The 20,971-nt window shown below is 38.5% G+C and overlaps 1 protein-coding gene across 6 annotated transcripts in view; it reads right to left on the reverse strand.

The window, feature by feature from the left end:
• Positions 1 to 20,971, reverse strand: part of SRPK2 (SRSF protein kinase 2) — a 227,159-nt gene that overhangs the window by 115,673 nt on the left and 90,515 nt on the right. Inside the window, exon 3 of one of the 6 annotated variants that reach the window (XM_070424612.1) lies at positions 20,146 to 20,209. The exons of 4 other annotated variants lie outside the window; for them this stretch is intronic. In XM_070424612.1, coding sequence (XP_070280713.1) covers positions 20,146 to 20,209 — 64 coding nt within the window. Of the gene's footprint in view, positions 1 to 19,556; positions 19,613 to 20,145; positions 20,210 to 20,971 lie in introns of those variants that run through there. One more of the 6 variants, XM_070424615.1, reaches the window with a different exon arrangement.

Raw genomic sequence — 20,971 nt, forward strand, 5'->3', positions numbered from 1 at the left:
GTCAATGCTCAACCACAGAGCCACACCAGCTGGGCAAGACATAATTTTTTCTTAAAGAAAATTTCCACACCAATTGGGAAAGAACAAAAAGCCTTTGACAGGTAGCTTCTCACTACAGATGTATAAATGGCATACTGGGAGGCAAAAAACAGGAGAGGGGCCCTCTGCAGGGGGGTGGGAGGAGGCGTACAAAACTGAGATAGTGAGGTCCAAGCAGAGGGAACAGCCTGTCATGAAGATAAAAAGGTTGATAGGACCCACAATGGTGGATCAGTTGGAGCTCCAGATTGTGGAGCTCTCAGCTACACTAATAAGGCTCTTTTAGGAAAGTGTTCCTAGTGCAAAGGGAAGAGGTTAGTGGCAGTCAGGAAAGAGATTGAGCAGCACTGGCAGCTGCAAGTGAGGAATAGCAGAATAAAAGCAGTACAACAAATTCAGAACAGAGCAGGCAGGTTTGGGAAGGACTTCTAAAAAGGACTCAGCCCTAACCGGTTTGGCTCAGTGGATAGAGCGTCGGCCTTCGGACTAAAGGGTCCTAGGTTCGATTCCGGTCAAGGGCATGTACCTTGGTTGCAGGCACATACCCTGTGGGGAGTGTGCAGGAGGCAGCTGATCGATGTTTCTCTCTCATCGATGTTTCTAACTCTCTATCCCTCTCCCTTCCTCTCTGTAAAAAATCAATAAAATATATTTAAAAAAATAAAAAGGAATCAATAGGACCTAGGGATCAAGTAGATGAGAACTGAGAGGGAAAATGAGATAGGTAATGCTGAGGCTTTGGGTCTATAGAGTTTTACTAATAAACATTCACTTTGTAAAATTAAAAGAAGCAGATTGACCCTTAGAGGCAGAAGGGCCATTCCCAGGCGTGGTGGGGCCCACTGTTACAAAGCCTGCAGGGGAAGAAGCAAAATAAACAACAAGTCTGGCCCAGAGATGGCAGTGGATCCAGCAGCTGCAGCAAAAGAAAGCTTGACGGTTACAAATACACATCAGCAAAACTCCTCACTTATTTGCTAGACTTAGATAAGGGAACTTCTTTCTATCCTTATAGAGACCTCACAAAGTTTCCTGTTACCTCCTACTTTCTTTTGAAGATATTTAAGATGCCTACTTAAATCCACAGAGGCAGGTTATACAAGGCTAATTTTTGTCCTTCGCCCAGAGTCCCTAAGGGTAGCCACAAACCAAAGGAATTACTTATTCTCTCTCCCACCCTCTACTATAACTAGCCATTGGACAGATTGGCCATATAACCCATCTATTAGCACAGTCAGGAAACACTAAAGGAGATAATGAGTTTGGTTTAGGGCAGGTTAAATTTAAGGTCTCAATAGATATTTAGGCAGCGGGATAATCTGTACCTCAGAATAGAGTTGGAGATATAAATTTGGGAGTTGTCAGCACACAAATGATATTCAATACCATGGAGAAGAGCAGCAGACCTAGGACAGAGGCCCTGAGGAGGGGCCAATATGTGGATAAAAGATAGACAAACAAAGAAACTGAAGGATCACTTTCAGCTTATTTTCTATCCCAACTTCTTTCCTAAGAAAAAAAACCTTCTGTATTCACCAGACCTTTGCATTTCAGTGCCAGATCATCTTAATACTGTAAACAACTATAAATTTTACCAATTTCAATTGGTAATAAGAAGTCATCTTTCATGTGCCTAGGACTATCAGGAGAAAAGGGACTGACTGCACCTAAGTGCCATTTGCTGATGAAGGACATTTCCAGATAAAGGAAGTCATTCCCTGTATGTGAATGGTTTGCAGCTCAAATGCCATCAAGAATCAGCTAGGTTGAGTGTGCAGCATTAAGATGCATAACAATAATTGTTGTGTCTTGGTTCTACTGGAGTAGACCTGTGCCTTTCTTATTGGCTTTCAAATTCAGTGTGTTTTATAGAGAAAACAGAAGCCCAGGTACCTGCAATATCATGTGAAGAAGGAATCAAAACCATGTCTCCATGAGCTCATAACCATAGCACAAGGTGGCATGCTAACATATTTTTCTTTTACTTTATATCACCAAAGTCTTTCTTCCTGCCATTAACCATTTTTCTCTACAGATGAAGTGAATACACTGTGTTGTAAAAGGAGGCACTTTTTAAACTGATCAGCTCTATGACTTTGGGTAACTTATCTCTAATCCATCTGTAAAACAGAGATGATATTGCTATGAGGAGTAACTGAAAGAGTACTTGAAAAAGGCTCTGGACTCAGTGAACATTAGGCATTCATGAAAGATGAGGAAAGAAGAGGAGATGATATAGAGTAAATGATGAAAACCCTTTTTGTTGTTGTTGTTAACCCTCATTGGAGGGTATTTACTCCATTGTTATTCAGAGAAAGTGGAAAGAAAGGAGGGAGGAGGGGGGGGGGAGAGAGAGAGAAAGAAACATCCATGTGAGAGACACATTGACTGGTTGCCTCCTGCATACAACCAACTGGAAGTGCAGAGCAAACCCCCAACCCAGGTAGGTGCCCTTGACTGGGAATCGAACCCTAGACCCTTAGGTGCTCAGGCCGATGCTCTAGCCACTGAGAAAAAACGGTCAGGGCTGGTAATCTTTCTTAGCTACATCACTGTTATGCTCAGATTGTTGGTTGATCCCCAGTGGGGGGGAGAGGTACAGGAGGGCAGCTGGTCAATAATTCCCTCTCATCAATGATGATTCTATTTCTCACTACCACTCCCTTCCTCTTTGAAATCAATAAAAACATTTTTTAAATAAAGAGAGAAAATGGTATAAGAGAGCAAAAAATGTGATTTTTTCCTTGTGTTCTAGTTATATTTACTCTGTTTCAAGGCCAAGGCTGGCACTCCTCATCTCTTTGCCTTCTTGACGCTTACACCTTGAAGTTACTGGAGGAAGACCTGAAGAGCACAGGCCCATTAAACGCATGCAAGCCTGACTCAGAACACCTTGTACGTGAAAACACTCGACATCTTTTGGTATCCAGAACCTGAGGCACAGAGGTAGGAGCTGAAAAACATGGCTTTCAGGGTACCTTGACCAGTAACAGGTATGTGTCACTATAAAATCATGCACATACTGTTTTTCTTACCCATGAAGTGGGAATAGAACCATCTATCCTATACACCTGCAAGGGTTTTTAAAAAACTAAACTAGTAGTGAACAGAAGAATACGCTATAAAACAAAAGGCATTTCTTCCATGCTCTGTCTAGAGCAGTGCCAAAAGAACAATACCAGTATAACTTAAAGTAACCATTCTTGGTTTTCTTAAAGAGAAAGAAAGCTGGTCAAACCAATGCTCCAACACTCTAAATTTCAATCCTATCTGGAATCACTTCACTATTTGGGGTATCAGTTTTCATCATGAATAAAGAAGGATGGGGGGTAAACTGGACCTTCAAATTCCAGTCTTGCTGTGCTGTTTTTATCATCTATTCATCTATATATGCCTGTTCAAAGGAACTAGTTAAAAGCTATGGTTAGTGAATGGTATGAGACAAGATGTAAATCTTCTATTTCTTTATAAAAGCTTTTGCTGCCCATGTGCTTTTTTAAGGCATCACCATATAATTGAGCAAATGTTTTCCTAGTGTTAAATATATGTTATTTTGTTATCACATGCCCTTAAATGCAAGAAAAACAAAACAAAACACTGATGTGCTGCATCACTGGAGAGAGGCTGGCTATGCTGGACTTGCTGGGGAATACAATGTCAGTCACATTTGGAGATACACCAGTGGCAAGGCGTGGTGCCACTGAACCCTTAGTGGGAATTTTAAAGGTCAAAACTACAAAAAATACCCTATCAAATCAGGTCGCCAAACAGAACCTCATCTTTAGAAAAAGTTAACTTTAGAAGATCCACTTTTAAAACATTAAGTTTTAAATAAATTTCTTGGGAAATGCTTGATTTACATTAGTCTAAAAGTATTTTTATAGTCCTGGCCAGTGTAGCTCAGTTGTTTGGAGCGTTGTCCCTCTGGTGTGAACAAGTTCACTTATGTTGAACCAAAGGGTAGCGGGTTCAATCCCCAGTCGGAGCAGCCAATATCTCTCTCTCTCTCTCTCTCTCTCTCTCTCTCTCTCTCTCTCCTCTCTCTTTCTCCTCCCGCCCGTCCCATTTTTCCGCTCTCTAAAATCAAATTTTTAAAAAATAAATAATTTCTACAAACAAATCCATCCTAATAATCTTATCCTAAGAATCAGAAAAAGAGCTTTTTAATATTCTCTATAAAATCTGATTTCATTAAACAATTGGTTGGACTAACAGGTAAGTTTTACTACTATGATACAGTTCAATTTTCATCACTAGCTGTTAAATATTTTATAGCAACTCTGAGCGAAGCAGAGGAAACCAATTGTTTTTTTCTTCAGGAGCCCAATGGACTGCTAAGAAGGGCCTAAGCTGCAGCTAGGACCATGCTTGACAGTAGGGCAGAAACCACAGCAGAAGCTACTCGGATACACTGCAGTGAAGGGACTGGATGTAAGGATGAACCACCAGACAGTGAACAACTCATTACACCAAAACACAATTTCTTGACTTGTTTACTCTGAAATAAACACTTGCATCTATTTTGAAGTGGATGTGTACCAAGATACCACCACAGCAGTAAATCAATACACTCTCTTGTTCCAACTACAAAAGCCCAGGGAAAAAATGACAGTCCTAAACTGAGCAGGAAATCACATTCAACAGTACAAAGTGTTTATTATATCACTAGAGGCCCGGTGCACAAATTCATGTGCCAGTGGGGTCCCTCGGCCTGGCCTGCGGGATTCGGCGGAAACCAGCTCTCCCAACATCCCCTGAGGGGTCCCATTTGCAAGAGGGTGCAGGCCAGGCCAAAGGACCCCACCAGTGCACAATCAGGGCTGGAGAGAAACGCAGGAAGTTAGCCAGCTGGGGAGGGACCACAGGAGGACTCCAGAGCAGTTCCAGCCCTTCTCGCTCAGTCCCGATCAGCTGGACCCCAGCAGCAAGCTAACCTACCGGTTGGAGCATCTGCCCCATGGTGGTCAGTGCACGTCATAGTGACTGGTCAACCAGTCGACTGTCTGCCACCTGGTGATCAATGCACAACATAGCAAGCGGTTGAGTGGACTTAACATATCATTAGCATATTATGCTTTGATTGGTTGAACAAACGACCGGACGACCGGACACTTAGCATATTAGGCTTTTATTATATAGGAATGGGCAGCCAAGGATTCATCTAAAAAAGTCTTTCATTTATTCAAACAGACTGTCAAATTATAATTGAATACCCAGTAAGAATAAAATAAAGGGAAGCATTTTTTAATCTCTTAAGAAAAGAAAATGAAAATGATTGAGTTAAACAACAACAAAACTTTTTTCTCAATTCTATGTTTAATTCCATCAGACTTCCCTTTCAATAAATAAATATAACAAAACTCAACATAACTGTGAACCTTGTTTAGCCTTGCATTGAAGAGGCTCCTCCAGCAGACTAAGGATTTAAACTTAAAATTTAATTGTAATTTAAAATTTAAAAAACATTGACTTTTTTTTTGAATAGGAGAATGCCACTGAACAGTTACTTTAACCTTTTCTTATTTACAAGGTGTCCTTTTGATTCTGGGTCCAAAGAGTATAATAGTAATTATTAGTAAACTGTCAGGAAAAACAATAAAAGGGTTGGTGAGGGGAGAAGAACTGAGTTTCAAGTCAGTATTTGGATTTTATGTGTTTGTGTGCTCTGGCTAAAATAGGATGACGAGAAGAACAAAATGAGAATAATTGTGTGTGTGTGCGCGCGCGCACAATCACATGTTGAATACCATAAACTATAATTCAGCTACTATCTTTATTTTTATCAGATATAATACACTTAGAAATTTATCTATATCATTTTCTTTTCCTTTGAAAGCAAAAATTTAAAAACTAAATTGTTTTTACAATTAATAGATGCTGTTAAATTAGTAGAACATTAAAAAGATTTAAAATTCATTAAGTGATGTGATAGCAGATAATTAAGCAGCATTCTTCTCCCTTAAAGGGGAGAACTAACAATTTTATCAAAGGACAAATAACTACAGAATACAATTCCCTTCAAATTACCCAATATGAGTTAAAATCAAGTGTTTTACTCATACAGTATAATATTGTCAGCATAGGAAGAGAAAAATAATTTTTAAATGAAATAGGTGGAGCTCAGGAAAGAGAAAGAACTATAAAGAAAACAATACTCGGGGAGGGTTGGGGGGGGCGGGTAGGAGATCAACCGAAGGACTTATATGCATGCATATGAGAATAACTAATAGACACAAGACACTGGGGGGTGGGGGAAGCCGGGGGAATATTAAGGGGTGAGAAAAAGGAGACATGTTTAATACTCTATGTAATACTTTAAGAAACAAAAAAAAAAAGAAAAAGAAAAAAAAGAAAACAATACTTGCCCTGGCTGGTGTGGTTCAGTGGTTGAGCATCGTGCCATGCACCAAAAGGTCACCAGTTCAATTACCAGTCAGGGCATAGGCCCGGGTTTGGGGTTCAGTCCCTGTCGGGGTGCATGTGGGAAGCAACCAATATCTCCCTCTCTCTTTCTCTCTCTCATCAATAAAAACGTATTTTTAAAAAATAGTACTCTTTTGTAAATAAGAAAAGGTTAAAGTAACTGTTCAGTGGCATTCTCCTATTTAAAAAAAAAAGGTCAATGTTTTTTAAATTTTAAATTACAATTAAATTTTAAGTTTAAATGTAGCTCTTCAGTCATGTAGCCAGATTTCCAATGCTCAGTAGGCTGTCTATATTATAGACCCTTCCAGATCACTGCAGAAAGTCTATGGTACAGCACTGGCCTAGAATATTTTAAACAATTTATAGAAGTAATACTTTATATATTCGAGCAGAGACTTGTCACAAATTGTTTATAGAAAACTTTGAGACAAACATTTCAAATTATTAACTGTAAATGAGGAATCTTGTCATGATTATGCATATGTAACATTAAAAAATAATGAAGGTAGCCCTATCTGGTTTGGCTCAGTGGATAGAGCGTCGGCCTGGGACTGAAGGGTCCCCAGTTCGATTCTGATCAGGGCACATGCCTGGGTTGCAGGCTTGATCCCCAGTAGGGGGCATGCAGGAAGCAGCCAATCAATGATTCTCTCTCATCATTGATATTTCTATCTGTCCCTCTCCCTTCCTCTCTGAAATAAATAAAAATATATTTTAAAAAATACTTGCCAAAACCGGTTTGGCTCAGTGGATAGAGCGTCGGCCTGCGGACTGAAAGGTCCCGGGTTCGATTCCGGTCAAGGGCATGTACCTGGGTTGCGGGCACATCCCCAGTGGGAGATGTGCAGGAGGCAGCTGATCGATGTTTCTAACTCTCTATCTCTCTCCCTTCCTCTCTGTAAAAATCAATAAAATATATTAAAAAAAAAAAATACTTAAGGCTCAATAAGCCAACCACCTGTCTTTAGAAAGGAGCATCTCTACCCATCCAAATAAATAAGGGGCCACGCTCTTTTTAAAGCCTGGGAGAGAAATACATTTCACAGCCTATCTTGGTAATCTACTTCAATGTTTAATACAGCACCAAAGAATCCATCTGCCCTCTGTCATTCAACTAGTAAAGAAATACCGCCATAATTTTTCCACCCATTTCCAGAGCAAACGAATAACATTCTACCACCACCTCTGCAGCGTGTCCTGCAACCCATTCATTCTAGAGGGGAAAATGCAGTTGGTTAAGGCTTTCCTGAAAGACCTTCCTTCATGCACAGGAGCATGTGCATGTTCTAAACATGGGTGTAATATCTCCCTTGCTACAACCTTTCAGTGGCTCTTGGAAATTTTCAGCATAAAGTTCAAAACCTTACCACTGAATCCTTGCCACAGGCACATCTCTCTCTCACCTATTTTCCCATCCTTTCATCAACCTCTTTCCTACCCTTATGGAATTTCACTCTCCTATATGCTGTTTCCTCAGCTTGTAATGTTAACCTGAGAGTTTGGACTTAAGATTCCAGTCCTCCTGTGTACAAAGCACACAACCCTCTACCACCATGCCCTCCAAAAAGACTCAACATCCAGCAAGAAAAATGTATTTTGCCAAAAGGAGGATCTTGACTAAAAAGATGATTAAATTTTGCAATAAAGTCAGTGAATACTAATTCCTGAACATTTTTAGTAAAAAAGGAAACCAGCCATCTATGTTGAATGCTTTGTCATCTGTCTGGTGTGAGAAGTGTGGATCATATAACTTCTTGAAATCCCTTATAAAATTAAGATTCATTAGTTTAGTATAAACACTAAGCACACCTTAGGCAGTTCATAAATGCCTGACTGAAGACCAGAATCTACTGTGCCTTGTATCTTGTTAAAGTTGATTATATTGACTTCACTGTCATTAATACATACTCAATGAAACAATGAAGGTGCCACAATGACATCTGGCTTTATCAGAAGGAAGAGCTAAGGAGCAGAGGGACTAATAAAGTCAACATTGTCTAGCATATTTTCAGTATCATCTTTATAACACTCAAAAAGAGACTATTTTGAGAATCCCAGTTGAGGGTGTAAGCAAAAGGGTCCTTTATATACTGCCAGTGAATGTGTAAACCTGTACCATTCTGGAGGCAATTTAATACCCTTATCAAAAGACTTACAAGTTGTCTTTGCAAGTGATTCCATGTCTAAGACTAAGACTCAATACATAAAATTATGGTATATCTATCCATAGCATGGACTCAGTCCTATTCAGCCTTTAAAAATGATACTATTTTTTAAATGATGCTATAGATTATTTAATTAAAAAATTGCGTATGCTAAGGGTAAAAAACCAATTCTAAAATAATTTGTCAGTATGATTCTGAGTTTTCTTTGGTGATGATGTTACAGTATAAGCTGCTCCGTTTTTATATATCTACGTACACTAAAACAAAAAAGTAATAATAATGTCTGGCCTTTCATGATAAAAGCATAATTTTTTTTATTTTCTCTTAATCTGAATTTTCTAAAATTAACACATCTTCTGAGATATGTGAAAAAAAAGGTTGTTAAATAACCATTAATTAAGTTAGAGAGAAGGTTTGAGTCTCCTACAGAAACTAGTGTGCTTTCTCCTTAAAGATAGTAAGAGCAATGTTACTTTTTCCCTTTAGATTGGCCGTCAGAAAACTGAAAGCCAGATTTGTCAGTCACCCTCAGGAGCTGCAAGGCAAATGGCTGTCCTCCATTATAGCCTTCTACCCTGACCTGCATTTTCTCTGACACTTTTGCTATTGCATTGTAGATATTCTAACTAGATTGAAAAAATTTTTATGGAGAGGTATTTAAAGGAGGGTGAGGGGAAGAAAGGTGGATAAAGAAGGGAAAAGGAGAAAAGGATAAGGTGGCGGTTGTGCAAACAGAACATTGTTCCACCTCTGTTATTTTCAGATTATTTATTAAAGTTTAAGTTCTACCACAGTGGATACTTAATAAATATTCATATAATAAAAATAACAACTTCCCAGTCTGAGAAATGAGTATCTTTTGGGGGGCCCTTCCTATTCCACACAATTGATATCTTATTAAATTTTGGTTTTGGAGTATGGTTATTAGAGCAGTCATCACTCATGTTTTTGCATATTTGAAATGTCACAAAAACCCAGAGACCCACTCTTTAGCATGATAAACTTTGATCTGTATACCTTCAATCTATAGATAATGCTTAGTACTCTTAGGATTTGAAATTCCTTTACAATAAGTCTTAAGTCTGCACAGGACTGTGGCTTATGAATTGTGAGTCAATGTGCTATAGTATAGCAGAAAATGTTTACCATGAGCTGAATTTAGATAGCAGATACTCTTTTTTTTAAGGCTCATATGACTTTTTGTTTTGGTTTAATTTGCACCGTCACCTACATATAAAAAAGCCTAGGCAACCAGACTACCAAATGACCTGTCAACTGGTTACTATGACATGCACTGACCACCAGGGGGCAGACACTCAATGCAGGAGCTGCCTTCTGGTGGTCAGTGTGCTCCCACAGTGGGAGTGTCGCTCAGCTGACCGACGAATACCAGACGCAGGGCTCATGGCTGGCCGCCACAGCCTGGAGACCGCAGCAGTGGCAGGCGCAGCGGGGCCGGGATGAGCAAGAGCAGCAGGCGGTGCTGGACTGCCAGTTTCGCCCGATCCCCACAGACCATGCCAAGGGACCCCACTGGTGCATGAATCCGTGCACCAGCCCTCTAGTTTACTAGTAAAATAAGAGAGAGCTGACATAAAAACAACAAAACTTCTCTAGCTCCAGAGATCACAAGAGCTGGCAAAACTTGGCCTGTATTTGACATGGCAGAAAACAGCAAGAGCACATCAGCAGCCACCTTTTTGGATGGAGAGACTCCAGTTTTCTAGAGTCTCTTCCTGGACCACACCACTCACTGACAGTGGCCTCTGGTAGGCAACTGTATTTGTAACCCTTTCACCACAGCTCGAGTCTCCATGAAAGCTCCCCAAAATGCAACTTACTAGTTATATGTAGTTCTTTCAAGGAGTGCCAAGGGCCTTCCACTGTAGAGTGCCAATGATACAGTACCTCAGCACTCATACCCAAGAAATTGGTCAAGTAATATCAGGGGTAAGCCATCCAGCAAAGATCCTACGTTTTTGTGCTGCCTTTATTGTTCCCCAATTTCCAAATCATTGAGTGGCTAGCACATAGCAACTGCTGATAAATGTAGGATGGATGGATGACAAATGCAATCTACACTAAAATTAGTGTTAACTCCTTCCAGCTACTAGGAGATAAAGAATTCTGCTAAAAGGATATCTGCAATATGACAGTTAAAGGGAGGGAGGGAGGGAATGTGTGGGTGTTTATTGTAGCCATTGCTATACCTACCTACTCACATTTGTTCAAAACTTCCCTGATCTACCACTTGTGGTAAGGGGGTGGGGGGGAGGGTCCCCCAACTGAAAAAAAAGAAAGTGCCACTGCTGGTATACAAAATGATCTTAGGTTGTACTTGGAGCTTGGAAATGAATTACAATGAATCACATAATGAGAAAGTTACTTCTTTCCCAAGGTTCTTTCCATTGAGTGTATCAAAGAACAGGTCTCACTTTGATGCTAACACATTCTTAAGCCCCTTTATGAAACTTGCCAATTTAATTTCCCTTGTAAACAGAGGAGCATATGGCTCAAGGCTGAAGCCTTTATCAGACAACAGAATCCAGACAGGATTTAATAGTAATTGTTTTTTAAGGCAAATGATACTAATTCTTCAGTTCTGGTAGAGATACAAATATTCATTTTAAAGAAAATTAACTTTTACAAGGCATTATGAGGAGGGGAACTGACTTTTTGGGGGGTGTAGAATCACTTCATAAATTATATAAATATCTAACCACTATACTGTACACCTGAAATTAATATATTAAATGTCAACTGCAATTGAGAAAATTTTTGAAGGCATTATTAAAGTTTATGTTATATATATTTTACCACAATTAAAAGTAAACAAAAAAGCATGATATTAAGTAAATAATAGTGGAGGGTGGAATGCAACCATAACCAAAAGCACCAAGGTGATATAGAAAATACTGACATTTGGGGAATAAATGGCTATTGTATGGCATCACTAGTTTAGCACAGAGATAGAAAGTGTTCAAATTTAATTTCCATCTTACATTAAAACTAATGAAAGCCAGAACCGGTTTGGCTCAGTGGATAGAGCGTCGGCCTGCGGACTGAAGGGTCCCAGGTTCGATTCCGGTCAAGGGCATGTACCTGGGTTGCGGGCACATCCCCAGTAGGAGATGTGCAGGAGGCGGCTGATCGATGTTTCTCTCTCATCGATGTTTCTAACTCTCTATCTCTCTCCCTTCCTCTCTGTAAGAATCAATAAAATATAAAATAAAATTTAAAAAAACTAATGTAAAAAATACATGCAATAACAAACTGTGGATTTTTATGGTGAGAAAAAAAACCCCTAAGATTTGTAACCTTAACACCTTATAACAGTTAAATTCACTTATGACTATAATTGACTGCATACAATTTTATGTACATAGACTATGATTATATATGGCTATAATTTATTAACCGATGCCAATACCATAGAAATAGATGATTCCCTACTACCAAAAAGTCTTACCACAGATTTCATAATTTGTAAGCTTTAAATGATAATATAAAAATATTTTGCCCTGGCTGGTGTTTCTCAGTGGTTAGAGTGTTGGCCCGTACACCAAAGAGTTGTGGGTTCAAGTCTAAGGCACATACCTGGGTTGTAAGTTCAATCTCCAGCCCCAGTCGGGGTGTATGCAGGAGGCAATCTCTCTCTCTCCCTGTCCCTCCCTGTCCCTCCCTGTCTCTCCCTGTCTGTCTGTCTCTCTCTCTCTCTCTCTCTCCCCTCTCCGCTCCTCTCCTCTCTCTCCTCTTTTCTTCCCCCCATTCCCTTTCTTCCCCCGCCCTTCCACTCTCTCTAAAAATCAATAGAAAAAATATCCTCAGGTAAAGATTAGCAAAAACAAATAATGGTAATAAAATAAAAATATTTTATGATGAAAGCACGTCTATATTTAAAATCATAAGTTAGGGCTAATAGTAAGTAAACCAGTAAGGGAACCAAATGTCATTGACACTCCCCACTGTCAAACACCAGCTGTGACAAATGCTACAAAGGAGAGGTACATGTTTCTGTAAGGGCTTATAATAGGCGTAATTTGACCTAGGCAGGCTTCCTTGTGATGAGAGGATGTCAGCAGCAAAACAACAAGGTAGAAGAGACATGACCAAAGTCAGAAGACTGAGGCTGGGCTGGGGAGATGGGTGCTCACTGCCACAGATATGGAGTTTACCTTAATGCCAAGAACAATGGGAAGACAGTTGAAGGGCTTTCACAGCAGAGCAACCCTCCTGGTCAGATCAGTGTTCTGAAAGGTTTGCTCTAGCTACCATGTGGCAACCCACCAAAGAGGAATCAGAAAACAGAACCAAAAATTAAATTGATAACACATAAAATAATTGAGAAACTCCTGAATCTATACCAAATAAATAATGATCAACAGGAAGGAAGCTCAAATAAATATCTGGTTTTAAAGCAAAAATCAAAAGATAACACTTCACTTTTATTTAGGTATATAATACAAACATTTTATAGACTATGAACAATATGAAACTTAATCCTTGGAACATATCAGAAAAGTCATAATTTCTTGGTTATACGTCAGGTGGCCTCCCTACCTCAAGGGCTTTTGAGTAAAGAGGACTGAGCTCTTGAAGGAGTTCTTCAGGGTGAATGGCTGAGTACCAAGAACTGAGGCTCTGGTTACTTACCGCTTCCCAACCCAAGCTTTATTTTATGTTTTGCATGATAACCTTCTAATAGGTTTAACTGAAGAAATAGTTTTGCTATTAAAATCGTATCAGAAAACCAGTGTTAACACCTGCAGCCTCTAGGAAACAGTTAAGAGATCAGAATCCTTTGGTGGGACCATAGTCACCATATGGTTCCTGTTTGGTCTAAACTTCTAATTCTGATCTCCTTCATGAAAGTCAGTATTCAGAAACAGGCCCCTGTCTGCTTCTAATCCTCCTCAAAAAGGTTCCACTTCTCAGTCACATTGGCACATCCAGCAGAATGCTAAAAGAGAGAAAGGGGGGAAAAGGAGGGAATAAGGGAAGGGAGAAGGGAGAAGGGAAGAGAGAGAGAGAATACAGGGGTGGCAAGTTGGCAAGGACCTGGAGCATAGCTGGTGGGAGTGTAGATTTGTCCATTCATGTTGGAAGAGTGGCAATGCAATGTCCACAAAATCTCAGCAATTGCACTCCTAGAATATACACAACAGAAATGCATGCATAGGTCTATTCACCAAAAGACATGTATACAAATGCTCCTAGCAGCACTGTTTCTAATAGCCACACATGGCAAATATTCCGCATGCTTATCAAAAGTAGAATGGGAAAGAAAATGAGATATATTCATGTGATGAATACGGCAATGAGACTAAATCAACTACACCTACAAACAAAAACATGATGAATCCCACATAGGTAATGAAGGAAGAAGACAGACCAAGAGAGTATACAGAGAGTTTTTATCCTATCCTATATAACAAAAGGCTAACATGCAAATTGATCAAACGGAGGAATGACCTGTAACTATGACGTGCACTGACCAACAGGGTTCAGATACTCAATGCAGGAGCTGCCCCCTGGTGGTCAGTGCTCTCCCACAGGGGGAACACCCCTCAGCCAGGAGAGCAGCTACAGTGGCAGGAGCCTCTCCTGCCTCCACAACAGCGCTAAGGATGTCTGACTGACGGCACAGGCCGGCTCCCTGAGCCTAAGCCATCAGTCGGCCATCCCCCGAGGGCTCCCGGACTGCGAGAGGGTGCAGGCCTAGCTGAGGGACCCCCGCTCCGAGTGCACGAATAGTTTATATATAATGGCCTCTAGTTTATATATAATGTTCAAAAACAGACACAACTCAGAAGTCATTTGTGGAAATAATCACAATCTTTACCTTAATACTAAACCCAAAATGATTCACATACTTAAATATTGAGAGCCAAAAACTCCTGTAAGTAAACCTAGCAGAAAACCTTAGTGATCTTGGGCTTGGCAAAGATTTCTTACATATGCATAGAATATAAACTACTAAAAAAAAAAATCAATAAGTTGGATCTCATAATGATTTACATTATCTGTGTACTTTCCCATATATATTCAATGAAAAGATTACTAAAAATTAAATTTAAAAAAAATAAAGCATAAGGAGGGAAGACAACATAATCAGCCACTGTCATCTCACCACTCAGGAAAAATACATACAACTCAAATACATTACCCTACAAACTAAGAAACAAAGCCAACAGAGGCAGAGTGGGGGCTGGAAAAGGTAAAAACAGTTATCAGTAAACGTCCTACCCTTCAAGCTGGAATGGGGAGGGGAGAGTACAATGGAGACCCTTCTATAAAATCTGACTCTTCCCAAGACTACTTAGTTCACCACAGAGATATGGAGGAAAGCACATTCAACGTAAGAGCAAATAAAAGACACCTTTGTCCTACATCCTCTTCCACTGAATATCCTTTATTTCCTTCTCTCTTCATCTCCCATCCCTATTTTTTTATTTTCTCCTTATTCTTACAGGCTTCTCCTTTTGCTTTCTGCAACCACGCATTATTATCATACGCCCTTTTTCTCTTCACTTAAGAGGATCCAAAATAAGAAAAAGAATTAAAATACACATGCAAAAATAGCATGGGTTCTTTAAGTGTTTCATATATCCTTATATTGGGGGAGGGGCAACATACAATCTTTATTACTTCACGCCAATCCCAATTATACAGCATTGTTAAAATATAGGCCACAGCATAAATATTTTTATACTTTCTCCCTCTCTCCCTTTCTCCCTTCTCCTAAAAAAGGTAGCGAGCAATTTGTCAATTCAAATATATGCTAGCTATGTGGGATGCTAATTACCTAGGCTATCATTTCTTATTTATTCCAATATATGGACCCTTTTCCTTTTAGTATCTGTTCCCTGAGAAAATGCAAACGTTGTAGGCACTAATATTTAGTTAACTTTTGACTGTGAAGCTTATTAATTACAAAAACATCCATATACATTTACATAAAACCATAGCAGGTGCAGGCAATGCTCAATGTGAATGTAGATCGTCAGCTTCTCAGGAACCTCACCTCACAAACTGCTCAGCCCTCTCTGCAGTCAGTCTAGATGGGTTAGGAACCGTGGGTCTGTGCACTCTGGGCTCACCACTTATATATTGAGTTGTCCAATTTTGGCCCAGCCGGTATGGCTCAGGGGTTGAGCATCAACCTATGAACCAGGAAGTCACAGTTCAATTCTGGTGAACCAGGTCACAGTTCAATTCCCGGTCAGGGCAACTGCTGGGGTTACCAGCTCGATCCCCACTGTGGGGTGTACAGGAGGCAGCCGATGAATGATTCTCTCTCATCATTGATGCTTCTATCTCTCTTTCCCTCTCCCTTCCTCTCCGAAATTAATAAAAATATTTTTAAAAAGAGAGTTATCAATTTTGCTCATGAGTTAACTGAAGAAGTACTAGTAGCAATACAGTCTGACAATAATTATAGTGCAACAAAGTGCTTTCTGTTCACTCAGGATCTTTCTGAGATGATTTGTCTGAATCCTCCCAACAGCCTTTTTTTTTTAATCCTCACCCAAGGATATGTTTATTGATTTTGAGACAGACAGACAGACATCAATCAGTTGCCTCCCATACACACCCAGAGCAGAGATTGAACCCGAAACCTCTTGATGTACAGGACAATGCTTCAACCAGCTGAGCTACCCAGCGTGGGCAAAATGTGTGCGCTCGCTCTCTCTACTCACATAGAACTGGAATTCAAAAAATGTTCAATAAGGCTCTGGATGGATAGTTCAGTTGGTTAGAGCACTGTCCCCATCTGCCAGGGCTGCGAATTTGATCGCTGGTCAGAGCACATAAAAGAATCATCCGACCCAGCTGGTGTGTTTCAGTGGTTAAGCACTGACCTATGAACCAGGATGTCATGGTCCAATTCCTGGTCAGAGCACATGCCCAGGTAATGGGCTCAATCCCCAGTAGGGGGCATGCAGGAGGCAACAGATCAATGATTCTCTCTCATTAATGTTTCTATGTCTCTCTACCTCTCTGAAATCAATAAAAACATGTCTTAAAAAAAAATCAACCAATGAATGCATAAATAAGTGAAACAGATGTTTCACTCACTCAAATCAATAAATAAAAAATTTTAAAATAGTAAAAAGTTTTTAAAAATAAAATAAAAATAAAAAATTTTAATAAATTATTAATATCTTTTTTTCTAGCTATTATTATTACTATTCCTCTCCCCCATCTACTCTACCCCATAAATTCCCAAATCCCAGGAGTGTTCTAGATTGGAAAAGAACAAAACTTGAAAACCCAGTTTTTGCATCAAATAAATATACACTTTTTTTTACATTAAATGGGGTAGATGAGGAAATAAAACTGTGCATGGCTCTGTCCCTATCATATTTAAGATGAATACATTGCTTTATTTAACAGGAACTCAATTAAAAAACAATATACTAATAGTAAAATTTACTCTTAAAATCTGTAAGAAGGATACTCTCTTGAAACAGATATGCCTTCCTCTTACCTGGCAATAACATACAAATCAGGCATCATATTGTTTTAATTCATTCAATAATATTCTCTGCCCCTAATTTTAAAAATGCTTAAGTTGAGATTTTCATTTCTCTCCAAAATATAAAACCATAAAAAAGTAACCTTTTGTTCTTCCATTGGCTTTTGTCCTATGAGTCAGCCATTCTAAACAGAATAGTAGTATTCCATGCCTCCCCTACAAAATGACATTCGTTGGGACCTCCACTATTCTATTAAAGGTAAATATATAATTTTAAATTTCATGGTGGCATTGAGAACTATTATTTTAAAATTTTCTAACCTAGGCCCCACATAAAAACCTTCAAAATTCCATTATCAGATTACTTCGAATCATATTTGTATTTTTCAATGAAAGATTTTTAAGAGTCTACAAAAATAAGTTTTCTCTTTTGTTGTTTTGCTTTTCACAAAATTGTCTAGAAAAAAACAATAATTCAATGAATACTAGCTGTCACAAGACTAGAAATTCCCACTAAGGGGGTCACATATAAGACATGGAAAAATTATTAGGAACATCACATAACTGCTGTTAGAAGTATTGTTTCTCCACTTGGTTTCCTGAAATACCTAAAGATCATTCTGTACTGCACACAGTGAGCAAAATCAGTTGTGGCGAATGATAACTTGGTTCCTTACAAACAAGTAACTTTCCTCTCTTTAAAGAAAGAAGACTGGGTTTCTTTCTTCATCCTTCCCACTAATAAATAAATGGCAATACTGACCATCCGTAAATTCCAAATATCTTTACGACTTGGGTCATGCCTCAAGCAAGTAACTTTTTTAAAACACTAGTCAAAGACTTATAAATTTTAGGTAAATGGTAAACAAAGAATTTAAAAAATTAAAACAAAGAATTTAAAAATATTGCTACATGGCACTACAAGCTATTAAACCCCTGGGCAGAATATAGTGTTACTAGACCCTAATTTTCTTTTTTTAACATGGGATTCGTGTTTTTCAAGTTCTTCCAAACAAATTAAAAAGACAAATGATTTGACTATTCATCATTATATGACTTTAAGGGGGGAAGAAAAAGGGTGACTTCTATTTTTAACATATTTATATTAGTAAAACAATTTCTATGTTTGCAAAGTGTTGGCTGACCCATAAACCACATTTATCATCCATTAAGTCAGCATATCTTAACTTACAAATATATATGTAAGATATTTGAAATATCAAGCAAAGCAAGAATAACAAACACAACAAGCAAGCTCTGGTAAAACTCTGTATACAAAGTTGTTATAAGCACAGCAGCTGATTTCTGAACTTTAAAATCATGGCCACATGCATCCTCCCTTTCCATCAAATTTAACCACAGGAGCTTAGATAAAAAATTTAAAAAAATAATAAAATAAACAAGTAAATATGATCACCAAAATATTTTAGAATCTTCCCTTATAAAATGTATTTTAACCATTAAAAACCTCACCCATTCCTAATTTCTCAACAATTTGCGTCCATTCTATTCAACCCTCAATTTATCAATAGAGAATTCATGCTTCTCAAAAAGCCAACATAATTATTGCTGTCATCTCATTAAGAATGCTCTTCTTAGGAACAAAACTCAAAGGTTACAGTTGGCACCCAGACCGTTCACTATTTACACCACCACCCTCTCCCCTTCCCATCACAACCATTTTACTGGCAGAACATTCACAAGGCTGAAGATTATTTTCATCTCAGCAAACAGAATGCTTAAAAACGGATGACTAGCCCAAACCAGAAGTTATTAGCTACATAAAAATAAACAAAATGTGCCTAAATTTTTCTATTTTCAATCTCTAAAGAAAGTAGTAACATCTTCCATATTTGCAATGCCCTGAATTATAGCCAGGAGACTTTCACCTAATTATATTAATAAATCGATTTAATGTCATCATTTTGTCATCAGATCATGTCCTCCATACACTAGTGTACTTTAATTAAATCCCTTTTACCATGTTAGGTTCTTCACATATTTTTTCCCAGTGTTTTTCCTATATCATTCCTTACTACCAAATTATTTCTCCATCATGTTTTCCTAAATATTAAGTCTATGAACATAAAAGATAACCCTGAAAACCACAGAAAAGAAAAACCAACACACCTAAAATACAAAATATCAACGTTAGGTATAAACTATTATTAGGTTGTCAAGAGAAAGGTAAGCATCAAGGTACACACCCAAGAACCCCAATTTAAAACATTATATACTATACAAAATTTTGGTAAACAGAAGTGAACACAATATTTACATAGCAAAATAGGCAACTACAGCCTCATTTCTGACTTGAGATAAAAATACCTTTACTTCTATGTATTAAGTAAGTAGCCATTTTAAGGAAATATCGCCTTACAGGTACAATAATTTGATTGACATATAAAATAATTGCTTTAAAAATACTTGAGTCATTTTGTCCTTACCTGCAGGCATGAACCATTACTGCATGCAGTGACTGTTCCATCTCCTAGCACAGACTTGAAGAAGCATCATATCTCTCTCTCATAATGTGACTAATCTGGGGGTTTGCAATTCCTAAGCTATTTACAAATGGCACTCCCTTTTCACATAAAAAAAAATATTTATTACAACCAACGTCAAATGTTTTTAACCTAGATCTTAAAGATAGTGTCGGTAATTTTGTGTTACAGCAACATCAAAATATAGGAAGAAAATCTAATGCTAGCATTTCCTTAAAGCAAGCACAATTTGTTTGTTTTTTAGCTAAGTAAATTATTTTTAAAGCCTTCAACAGCTGTCACACAGGAACCCGTGGTCTGCCGTGTTATGGTGTGCATGCTGCAGCTGATTAGGCTTCACTATTTTTTAAAAAATCAATTACCCTTTGTAAAAGCAGAACAGCCTGCCCAAATACACATCTTCAATACAGCACAACGACCAGCATGCAGTACAACGCATTATATAGCAAACTTAACAAGAAAATAAAATGTCCTGGCTTGTTTCTTAGCATTGCTACACCATTAATTGTTCATGCAAGAGATGTAGCTGTACCTTTCTGAAGAGGACGACTTCTCAGAGTTAACTGACATCAGCAGCTCAATCTTCTGCTTGATTTCTGGAAAAATCAGAAAATATTCACAACCAAGATTGCCTGCCCTTGCTTTCAAGCCTTATATCAAGAGATTTTTCTTCTCTAATCCCTTTTGTTCAAAATGAGGCCACAAGATTCGCAGCACTTCTGCTAGGACTGGGATTCAATGGTGCTATAAAGGGAAAACGCTCCAGAGGCATCAGGCCTTGCTAAACTATGCACATGACTGTTTATGAAAGCAGGAAGTACCATTTCTTTTAAGTAGAGGGGTGTGTTGGTTTTTTTTTAAGGTAGAACTAGGCTGGCCCTACAAGGAGATTTTAAAGGCAACAAATTAAAATACAAACAAGAAGTGCTAACAACTAGATCCAACATACTAGATCATTTGAGACGCCTGGGTAATAAAGTTACAGGCTGTAATGAACAGATATAAAACCCTTGGCTACTTCTATTTCACCAGTCCTGAAAAATATGGCTCAGTGAATCATTTTTGTCACTTAAGAATGAAATAGTAAACCAGAACCCCAATTTATAGATTGAAATTTTTAACCTGTTATAATTTCCTGGTTGTCTTTAATTAAAGATATATATAGTATGTACTCCCTACTCCTTTAGAGAAAGACTTGTATTTTACACCTTAATTTCCCCCTCCTCCTTCCCAGTACATACAGCACAAGTGAACAGCAACACCCAGTTACCTAGCACATAATCTACTTCTCCTTTTAGGAAAGGCCTGACAATGCCATCACAAACAGAAATGTACCCGCCAATTCAATTCAATTAAAC

Source organism: Myotis yumanensis, unplaced genomic scaffold (genome assembly GCF_028538775.1).
Source record: "Myotis yumanensis isolate MYYU_CA2020_CCGP unplaced genomic scaffold, mMyoYum1.0.hap1 SCAF_9, whole genome shotgun sequence".
NCBI classification, from domain to species: Eukaryota; Metazoa; Chordata; class Mammalia; order Chiroptera; family Vespertilionidae; genus Myotis; species Myotis yumanensis.